Raw genomic sequence first — 11,011 nt, 5'->3', positions numbered from 1 at the left:
GGGATAGGGACATACATATCGTTACCTTAATATAGAAACAAGTTTCTTCGAATTTTTGGGTTTTAATAAACACTGAAGCTAATTTTTGACTTTAGTAGATGTTTTCAAATTCCTTTAGTGAGTAATCTACCGACCTTTGAATTTCGAAATTTTGTGGGATACATTTCCTGAATTCCGGAATTTTCCTGAGCTTTGCCCAAAGTTTAGAGATTTTGTTTTTATATTTTTTTGGTGAGGTGTGAACTACATATTTTTATTAAAAAATATTGAGAATAAAATAAAATAAAAAACTTTGCATATATTGCGAAAAATTCTCTGTGCCAATATTTTTGTCCGGCACTGTATGTATATATATATATATATATATTTTTTTTTTGCAAACACATTCCGCCAGATAGATTAGATTCATATCGTCGATGCCTTTGCAAATCCACCGTTTGAACTCTTTCTTGTGGTATTCAAATCCTACAGGAGCGAAAAAACTGATTTTTTTATGGCGTTGAATTAATAGACGGTATTTTATCTAACTGTTATTTAACAAATATTTTGTCATAAAAACGATTTTACGAGGCATGGAGCTCGATGCCTGGAGTTCAGGGTTACCAGGGTCGGTTTGGCAATTGGTCTATGGGCGTTTTTGCAAAAGGGCAAAAGGCAAAGTCATATGCACAAGATCCTGAAGAGTCCTAATATTTTTTTATACTAACTTAAATTTCGTTCCACAAAAAAAAATTAATTCAACAAGGATTAAACGATAGAGATAGCTTTAAACTCTTGTCAACTAAACACTGTGAATATAAAAATCAATAGTTAAACCCTTGTCACTCGTTAACTACGCACTGTGAACTTGGCCCTAAGTGGGCCAATAATTTTGTGCGATGAAAGTCTGCCAGTTTTTTTTTTGCTAAATTAGTTCCAAAGGAGCAACTAAAAACTTATTATGGCGTTGGGTGTTTAACGTAATAAGAAATTTCCCACAAACCAACGCCCCTCCCCAACAAAAAAAGAAATTCTGGATCCGCCGCTGCTTACATTTGATACATAGCTACTAAAAAACTCTATATAAGGAAAATGATTTTCATCGAAATTGTTTTTTTTTGTACTGAAATATTAAAAATTCTTCATATTTTCATAAATACTTACTTTTCCACAGACTTTGTACATTGATTATCTGTGCTCAATCCACCAATCGCGTATATATTTCCATTCAATAGTACAACAGTTAAAAAATATCTTGACTGAATCATTGAAGGCAATGTATTCCACGATTTCGTTTTTAAGCTCCAGCTTTCAACACCGCTAGTTATTTTGCCATCTCGTACACCACCAATGTAAATAATATTGTCTTCCATAAGAACCATGCCGTATCTGTTTGCATCATGTTCGAATTCAGCGTAGTTTTGCCATTCATCCTCAGGTTGGTTATATTGAAAAATTGTACCTTTACAGTCCTGCATTATAATTATATGTATTTTAAGAATTAATTTTTGCAGTAAAAGCACTTATGATTGTATTTAAAAAATAACCATAAAAAGAAGAGTTCGAATGTATTTGAAATTATATAAAAATATAAGGGGCATGTCCGAATACCCATTTCCATTTTGATTCAAATAAGATATCTAAAGCCCATTTCATGTAATTTTAAACGCAGTCTGGCGATTTTCACAAATTCAAAATGGCGGATAACAAATAAAACAAAACTCCAAAAACTCTAAAAAGATTGAACGATAAACTCTGAGTCAAAGTTTTTACGCATAGGCCACTTTTATTATGAGTTGCATTCGATCTTCGACTGTGGTCGAAAGTGCTGATCGAACGAATTTTAATTTTTGTTATTATGACGCTCATTTGATGAAGAATAGCGCCATTGTATTTTTCGCTTGTTTGAGTTGTACTCAAAAGTGCATATGTTTATATATAATATATATTTATGTATTTCTATCCATTTTGTTTGAAATTTTTCTATTTATATAATTTTTTTATAATCTATATACAGTGCCGGACAAAAGTATTGACACATTGAATTTTTCGCAATATAAGCAAAGTTTTTTATTCTAATTTATTTTCAATGATTTTTTATAAAAAACTAGTTCATTCTACTACAAAGAAACATAAAAATAAAAACTCGTAAAATTTCGAAAATTCAATAAATTTCGATACTAATTTGAAACTTTCTATTGAGATTTTTTGAAAAATTTTAAGTATGCATTTTTATAGCCCATTAAAATCTAGAGTAACAAAGGGCGAGTTTTAAGTAGCTAGAAAATCGCGCTGATTTTTAGCAATTTTTTTGGTGGAAGGTCTTTAATACTTTTCTGCGGCACTGTATGTATATAATGCGCGAAGCAATTTTTTGTACAGGTCATCAGATCTGTACCGTTCGTTCGGTTTTCAAAAATGAGGTGTCAATTTAAAGGGCTTGACCTTTAGATGTGCAATAAGTTTTTATTTTTCGAAAAGAGTTGCCCCCTGTTAAAAAATTTAACTCAAATTATTTAATTAAATTATTTAATAATTTTGAAAAATGAGGTGTAAGATTAAAAGGCTTGGGCTGTAGATGTGCCGTGATGTTTTAGATTTTCGAAAATAGTTGCCACCCTTTCAAAAATAAGGTTTAAATTATTTAAAAAGTTAAATGGGTTATTGCAATATTGGTATCAAAAAAATGGTTTTGAAAATGCTTTATTTCTTAAGTACATGTAGGAGGGTTGCCTCCTGTTAAAAAAAAAAAATAGTTAAATCCGATTTGAACTCAGGTAATTTAAATATTTAGCACCATATGGGTGATAGACGTAAGAACGTAGTACTTGAAAATATTTTGAAAAGCGTTGCAACCTTTTTAAAAGTCGAATTTCGTTAACTTATACGCAAGTTAAAATATGGGTATCAAACTCAAATTCAACTAATTTCATCAGTTAAAAAAGATTTAAAAAGATTATAGTTTCAAACTACCTTTAAAGAGGGTTACCAACTGATTGAAAAGTCGAATTTGTTTAACTTATAAAATATGATTTTCAAACGAAAATGTTAAGAAGTCTTTAGTTTGAACATTTGGTATGTTTTGAGGCTTTCGGTTTAAAAATATGAATTCAAATTTTTTAATAAGTGAAATTTATAATAAGAAGATGGTTGTTAATAGAACTGAGTTTAAAATATATTAATTACTGGACTGTAAATAGGAGAGTTGTAACGTGTTTAAAAAATCGAATGCAACTTAATTCATCAGTTAATTGTTATATGTGTCACAATGTCAAACGAAAGAGATTTAAAATAAATAATAAGTTTGAAATTACTTTTAAAGAGGGTTGCCACTTATTTGAAAGTCGTATTTTTTAACTTATACACAAGTCAAATGAAATATTAAAAAATGAATTTCCAGCCATCTTTTGTTAGAAAATTTCATTGATTAGGGTTGCCACTAATTCGAAGAGAATTACTAGGTGTATATGCAAATATCAGGGATATTGCGAATATTTGCATTCACATTCGTTATGCAATTGATTCGCATCATTTTACACATTCGCTTTCGACATTCGCATTCGCATCAAATGATACGAATGTTTTGCGAATGCGAATGTGTACATGGGCAGAGAGTCCACTCTAAGTCTGTCTAACCAGGGTGCGGACAATAACCGACTTTTAGCTTCAGGCACTATACGGTTAAGTAGTATACCATGCAAAATTGATGGGCCTTCAACAAGTACTGCTAAAAGTCTTATAAGCAACCTAGAAATAATTTTAGATTCCTCCAGCGAAAGCGAAGGCTCGGATGTAGAATCTGGAGACATTAAAAAATGTGAAATTAAAACTTAATTGAAGGCCTATCTTAAAGAAAAACAAGCTCATATCGATTGGTGGAAAACTAAACTAAAATACGACAAATTGTCAGATCTGGCCCGCAAATATTTGAACGCTCCATCCGCCAGCGTCCCAAGTACCATTTTTGGTCCTATTTTACTTCAAATGGCATTTATTTTTTCAATTCGGCACAAAATGCCAAAATGGCACTTTTATAAAAAAAAATAACAACTCAATATATTTTTATGAAATCCCTTGCGTGTAGTTACTTCTTTTTCTCAACTAAAATTTTCTAATTTATAGAGGCTATTCAACTGGTTTATCTTATTTTATCATTGCACTTTTGTTTAGAAAACGTGGTTCTTATTTTATTGCTAAATGGGAATGATTAAAAAGCTTATAAAAAGGCGCCTTTTTTTGCACTTTTTGTCACTTTTTTATCCTCAATATGACACCTAATAGCTAAGGATAGTTGGCAGCCCTGTCCAAGTGAGCGATTGCTCAGTGCAGTCGGCCTTATATACGAGCCTCAAAGAAATCGCCTCATGGAAGAAAAGGCAGCAAAATTACTCTTTTTTAAATATGATATGCCCGTTTTGAACTTTGACTACTAGACTAAAACACTATATAGGTTAAGTACTCGTTCAATGTTCTAATAATTTACAAAATTTTTAAATAATAAAAACGATGGCTTAAGTTGATTATAGCTTTTCTAATGTTATTCTTAGCATCGCATTCGTATTCCCACATTCGCATTGTGAAAAATATGACATTCGAAACATCCCTAGTACATATGTATAATCCGAGAAGGAATTTTTTAAGGTGATCTGATCTGCGTCGTAATTTTGCATAACGAAAATGGGATATCAAATTTAAAAGCTGGACCTGTAGATATTTTATTTTTTGAAATTAAGATATTTTTTTTAGCGGTGTATAGTGATTAGAAATTTCGTGAAATGAAAAACGGACATCGTGCGCGAGACCTCTCCTCAGTCGGAAACGGATGGATTGGATTAAATGAAACATTTGAAATATTTTGTTAATTATTTACTTATTTTATAGTCTATGAACAATATATTTTTACAGACCATGAGGAGGTTGAAATATATTTAATTTAAATGCTTAAATTAGGTAACTGAGTTTAAAATGTTCACAAAAGATGACTTTGGTAGCGAAAAATCGAGTTCGATAGTGTGTTTAATGGTCCTAAACAAGCGAGTTCCAACGTAAATTAAAATTCTTCCCATTTTGTACCACCAGAGAGAACAGTCTTTTCAGTTGTTGTTTGGTAATGACTACTTAGACGTGCATGCAATAAAAAAAATTGATTAGTTTGGTCGCAAAAAATAAAAAGATATAAAATAAACGCAAAATGCTTACTTTTTCAGCAATTTCGTCCCACTACGCTACAGCATCGAAAGCAAAATTCTGTTTCGACAGAGTATTCTCAACTAAAATTCCGAGAGGGGTGCATAGCTCATAACACGATACAAAGAAGCCAGCTCCAATGTTACTTTATAAAAACCAAAGTTCGTCAGTGTAGAATTTCTTCAAAAAACTAGTTTTTAAAAAACACTGAAACTTCTAAAAAATGTAGTAGTTATTTTTAAATTCTTTTTGGCGATTGGTGATTATTCTTCCGACTTTTGTACAACGCAAAATTCCGAAAGTATTATCACTCAATCTAAAAGCTACAAAATAAGCGTATGTTTTGAATAATACGTTCGCTGCTTTTCGGCTTCAGATTTGGACGTTGCAATTCCTACAGTTCTATTCAAAAATCTCTTCGGAAATTTTAATTTGGAAATAAGCGATAGTTTTACTCGTTGGACGATGGCATCTGGTAAGCCATTATTCATCTAACATTTATGGCTGAATAATCATAAGTATCGAAAATCCACAATGCAATTTCTATTTTGTAGCACTTACATAAGCTTGCACCGCTAGCAAAGTTGTCTCTACCGACTTGTTGCATATACTTCTGCGAGGTTCTTTACACTTTATTGATATCATTTCACGATGCGAAGGTAGAGAAATCCACGATATTGCTTTGTATGCCAATGACTCACATCCAGGCAGTATTTGGACATTTCTCAATAAGAAATTTAAGTCAAAATTGGTCAATCGCAAGCTACTAATTAAATCTGGTAGTTTTTGTTGCCGCCCAGAAGAATCGTACTCATACCACTGCTTCACAGCATGAAAGGCATCTTCCTCACAAGTCACATTTAAATTACAGCTTTCTATGATTGCCTGCAATTTTTCAGCATCAAAACTAAGAAACTCAGGGCATTGGCTTATCTGAAAACAAAAATTAAATATACAAAATGCATGTATGTTGCATGTGAAATTCATACTATGACACCGAGGAGAAAGCAAAAGGACTCACCTCCATAAAATTATTAATTTCATATTCCAAGAGTTTCTCATTCAGTGGTACACACCGAGTTTCACGCTGTAAGCAATATGCCCGCTGCAGTGTATACTCAGATATATGCTGCAAAATATAGTCAACACAACCGACAACCGCTTCATCCAACTTCAAATATATTGCTCCCTTCAGCATTACGTCCACATTTTCGATGGTTATGAGGGCCTTGCCGGTGTAGCAAAATGTTATCAAACGCTCAAAAGTGTCACTGTCAATGTTCGTTAATTCAATAACAGGATTAAAGCCCTTGTCACTTTTGAATAAATCTTTAAAATATGAACTTGCCGCTGAGAGTATCAAGCGGTGTGCTGGAATCCTGTGAGAAGGTAAATCATAATATCACATGACAATTGTTTTTATGTAAATCGATTAAAACTTACATAGCAATCGGATTAGACAACTTAAATGTTACATCTATGAGGTCCTGCTCATCGTAGAAGTCGCATATATTGTTCAGCAGTCTCTTGATGAAATGATTGAGGTACATGGCCATTCACACCTGGAAGTAGCTGACGGGTGCCATTGGTTGCCATTGCTATTGCAATTTCTATTGTTGATGGGTATTTATGCACTCGTATTTTGTTCGTTTGTGATTTGGCAGAACGCTTTGGATTTCCTAACCTGTTTACCAGAGTATAGGAATGATTTCAAATGCATATATTTGCGTAGAACTAAAATGTATATATCGCGCGTTTAATAATATAGAGAACTTATTTCAAATTTTTAACTTTGTTTTGATCAATTCTTACAGTATACAAAAGAGACAGATGGAAAGATGCTAATAAGCCCTATCCGCCAAAAAGACGTAATACATTTTTGGGAAGTCTGGTATACGTTAGATGAATATACTCTCCTTGTAACCGCCTAACCTAACCGCTGTAACCGCCTAAGCTATTTTGGCAGAGTTCGAGAAAAGCGCGCTAGTCGTTTCTCTTCTGTGCCAACTGATGCCAATTGGAGATGCCAAGTGAAGGCAAGTCCTTCTCCACTTGGTCTTTCCATCGCAGTAAGGGCCTCCGTCTTCCTCTACTGCCACCAGCGTGTTCCGAGTTGAATACTTTCAGAGCTGGAGTGCCGGTTTTCATTGGCCAAGCCAACGGAGCCGCTGTATTTTAATTCGCTGCACCATGTTCATGTCGTCGTAAGACTCATTCAGCTCATCGTTCCAACGTCTGACGTGTGTCAAGTTAGCACTACACTTTTCGAAATTGGAAAAGTTAACTACGGCATTAATTGTAGTGTTTTTGTTGTAAATTTGTTGTGGAAAGAAAAAATTTGAAGCTTTCGTTTTTCTGGAAAAAATTGAGTTGACCCTTTTTCGAACAAAATTTAGTATGTAGTGCTAACTTGAAACCATACACCTAGTCGATAGAATTGAGATATTGAAAATATTATAACGGCATTAATTGCAGTGTACGAAAATAAACTATATTGTACGTTACTATTTCGTTTCGTTTATTACTTCAACAGTTCGGTACAATACGAAAACAAAACGGCTGAGTTCACTTTGCGATAGTACACTTCAGTAGTTTAGTAGTTACAGACGAAACAACAAACGGAATGAATCGTACTGAGAAAAATATATGTATGTACAGTCAGTCAATAAAGTTTAGGTACAGCGAATTTTTTACAATACGGGCAACTATTTTTTAAATATTTTATTTTTCGATAATTTTTTATAAAAATATGGTCAATTCTACAACAAAAAACCCAAAAATCAGGGTTCCGAACCTTATGCAAAATTAAAGAAAATTCCGCAAAATTTCATTCAAATATTGCACTTTTTATTTACGCTCTCTAGAAAGAGCCCATTCAATTTTAGTATAACAAAGTGCAAGTTTGTGGTGGCTAGGACTTCCAATTGATTTTTAGGAATTTTTGATAAAAAACTGCATACTCAAATTTTTTCTAGAGAGCGTAAATAAAAAGTGCAATATTTGAATGAAATTTTGCAGAATTTTCTTTAATTTTGCACAAGGTTTGGAACTTTTCTTTTTGGGGTTTTTGTTGTAGAATTGACCATATTTTTATAAAAAATTATCGAAAAAAAATTAAAAAAATAGTTGCCCGTATTGTAAAAAATTCGCTGTACCTAAACTTTATTGACTGACTGTACATACATATATTTTTCTCAGTACGATTCATTCCGTTTGTTGTTTCGTCTGTAACTACTGAAGTGTACTATCGCAAAGTGAACTCAGCCGTTTTGTATTCGTATTGTACCTAACTGTTGAAGTAATAAAAGAAACGAAATAGTAACGTACAATATAGTTTATTTTCGTACACTGCAATTAATGCCGTTATAACATTTTCAATATCTCAATTCTATCGACTAGGTGTATGGTGTCAAGTTAGCACTACATACCATTTTTTCTTAAAAACGAAAGCTACAAATTTTTTCTTTCCACAACAAAATAGCTACAATTAATGCCGTTGTAACATTTTCAATATCTCAATTCTGTCGTCAATGGTGCATGGTGTCAAGTTAGCACTACATACTAGATTTTGTTCGAAAAAGGGTCAATTCAATTTTTTCAGAAAAACGAAAGCTACAAATTTTTTCTTTCCACAACAAATTTTAAAGTTAAAAGCTACAATTAATGGCATGGTAACATATTCGATATCTCAATTCTATCGACTAGGTGTATGGTGTCACGTTAGCATTACATACCATTTTTTCTTAAAAAACGAATGCTACAAATTTTTTCTTTCCACAACAAATTTACAACAAAATAGCTACAATTAATGCCGTTGTAACATTTTCAATATCTCAATTCTGTCGTCAATGGTGCATGGTGTCAAGTTAGCACTACATACTAGATTTTGTTCTAAAAAGGGTCAATTCAATTTTTTCCAGAAAAACGAAAGCTACAAATTTTTTCTTTCCACAACAAATTTTAAAGTTAAAAGCTACAATTAATGGCATAGTAACATATTCGATATCTCAATTCTATCGACTAGGTGTATGGTGTCAAGTTAGCACTACATACCATTTTTTCTTAAAAAACGAGAGCTACAAATTTTTTCTTTCCACAACAAATTTACAACAAAAACACTACAATTAATGCCGTAGTTAACTTTTCCAAATTCGAAAAGTGTAGTGCTAACTTGACACACGTCAACGTCTGCGGTTCTCTCCAATACGCCAACAGCCGCCTCATCGGATGTTGTCATTGTCCACGCTTCTGTGCCATATACCAGCAGGGGCATGCGTGACTTATGCGAGTGTGATTTTCGCGCGCCGAGCGAGGACTTTACTTCTGAATTGCCTACTCATTCTAATGTAGCACTTGTTGAGAAGAGTGATTCTGCGTTGGCTTCCCATGCCGACATTATTACCGTAGTTATTGATGGTTCCCAAGTAAATGAAATTCTCTACTTTCTCCAAATTATAACTGGAACGGGGAATGGCCGCTACAACAACAACGCGGGTGCCAAGGTGCGAATGCACCGACTGTTCTTTTGATGACATGAGATACTTCGTCTTGTCCTCGTTTATCACCAACCCAATCGCTTTGCTTCCTTGCGCGCTCATAGTATATTCTCCTTAGCAAACTTATGTTGTATGAGGAAATAATAAAAAAGGTAAAATTTGAATTACTTCTCCATATTATTAAACGTGAATATATATTCCGTGAAAGATAAATTCATACACCTTCCTACCCACAAAACAATGAAAAGGTTAAAAACTTCTGGCAAAGTATAAACTCTGGATTTCTTTCGCAAACTTTTACTGCACGAAAATTGCAATTCAATGCACAATTAATCCACACGATCAAAAGTTTCAAATTTTGGCTGCAACTTTTAAATACGATTATAGAGAATTCGTTTCGATTTACATTAAAGATCGAGTTTCATCGATTTTACCGCCACGTTCGATTGAAGTGGCAATGTAAATAAACCGATATGCATAATAATGTTATGATTCCATCACAACGAAATGCGTTGTTTTTATGACGTAATGATCATTTTGGTTCCATGGCTGTTCAATGTTATTATTAGGGAAGACAAAAGGGAAATGTTTAGTTATTGGCCCATCGTTTTTGGGGTGGGGGGCGGAGGGGGAGGGGCGTGGCCCCCCAAACTCCCCTCATTCGAAAGGGGGCAGTCGCCACTTTACGAAAAGCCCCACCCCGGTGTAGTGGTTAGCAGCGCGTGCTACCATTCCGCAGGGCCTGCAGTAAAACCCGATTCAACCCAACATCAAAAATTAAAAACGAAAAACTTTCTAAAAGCGGTCGCTTCTCGGCAGGCAATGGCAAACCTCCGAGTGTATTTCTGCCATGAAAAACAGCTTCTCATAGAAATACAACCGCCGTTCTGCGTCGACGTAAAACTGTAGGTCCCTCCCCTTTGTGTGACAACATCAAGGCGCACCCGACAAATCGGACGAGAAACTCGGCCAAACACTAACATATGTGTAAGCGCCAATATATTATTAGCCGTCATCGATTCGCTACTTCTCGCTCGCTATGTTTGAGTTCCGGTCGCTTAAAGAAGAATTTTGCATGTGAAAGCAACAACAAAATTAGCTAGCACGGATAGACGATAGCGAGTTTGGTTGTACCTCATTGAGTTCGTTCGTTTCGCCACTCGCTAACTGTTGGCGAATCGATTACGGCTATTATTATTAATGCAGTAAATTAAAACCAAAATTTATTGGAAATACTGCGACCACGGGTCTGTGTAGAATAACGTAAAACCATTTTGGTGTACAAAAATCAATATTTGCTCTAAGCAAAACTAATTTCTCGATTACTGTAATCGTAATCATGAATTGCA

The 11,011-nt window shown here is 34.0% G+C and overlaps 1 protein-coding gene across 1 annotated transcript; it reads right to left on the bottom strand.

Moving 5' to 3' along the window:
- Positions 1-1,143: 1,143 nt before the first annotated feature.
- On the bottom strand, positions 1,144-10,126 carry LOC108377483 (kelch-like protein 1; the record flags this gene model as incomplete). Its single annotated transcript, XM_017633748.1, has 5 exons — positions 9,893-10,126; positions 6,610-6,850; positions 6,188-6,545; positions 5,728-6,099; positions 1,144-1,451 (listed from the first exon to the last, which is right to left on the bottom strand). Coding segments are annotated over exons 2-5 (1,151 nt in total), but the record flags the coding sequence as incomplete, so codon positions are not given.
- Between the last annotated feature and the right edge of the window lie 885 nt (positions 10,127-11,011).

Source organism: Rhagoletis zephyria, unplaced genomic scaffold (genome assembly GCF_001687245.7).
Source record: "Rhagoletis zephyria isolate East Lansing unplaced genomic scaffold, Rhagoletis_zephyria_1.1 Rzeph_scaffold_12172, whole genome shotgun sequence".
Classification (NCBI taxonomy): Eukaryota; Metazoa; Arthropoda; class Insecta; order Diptera; family Tephritidae; genus Rhagoletis; species Rhagoletis zephyria.
Note: the sequence above shows the minus strand (reverse complement) of the source record. Positions and strands in the feature narration are given on the sequence as shown.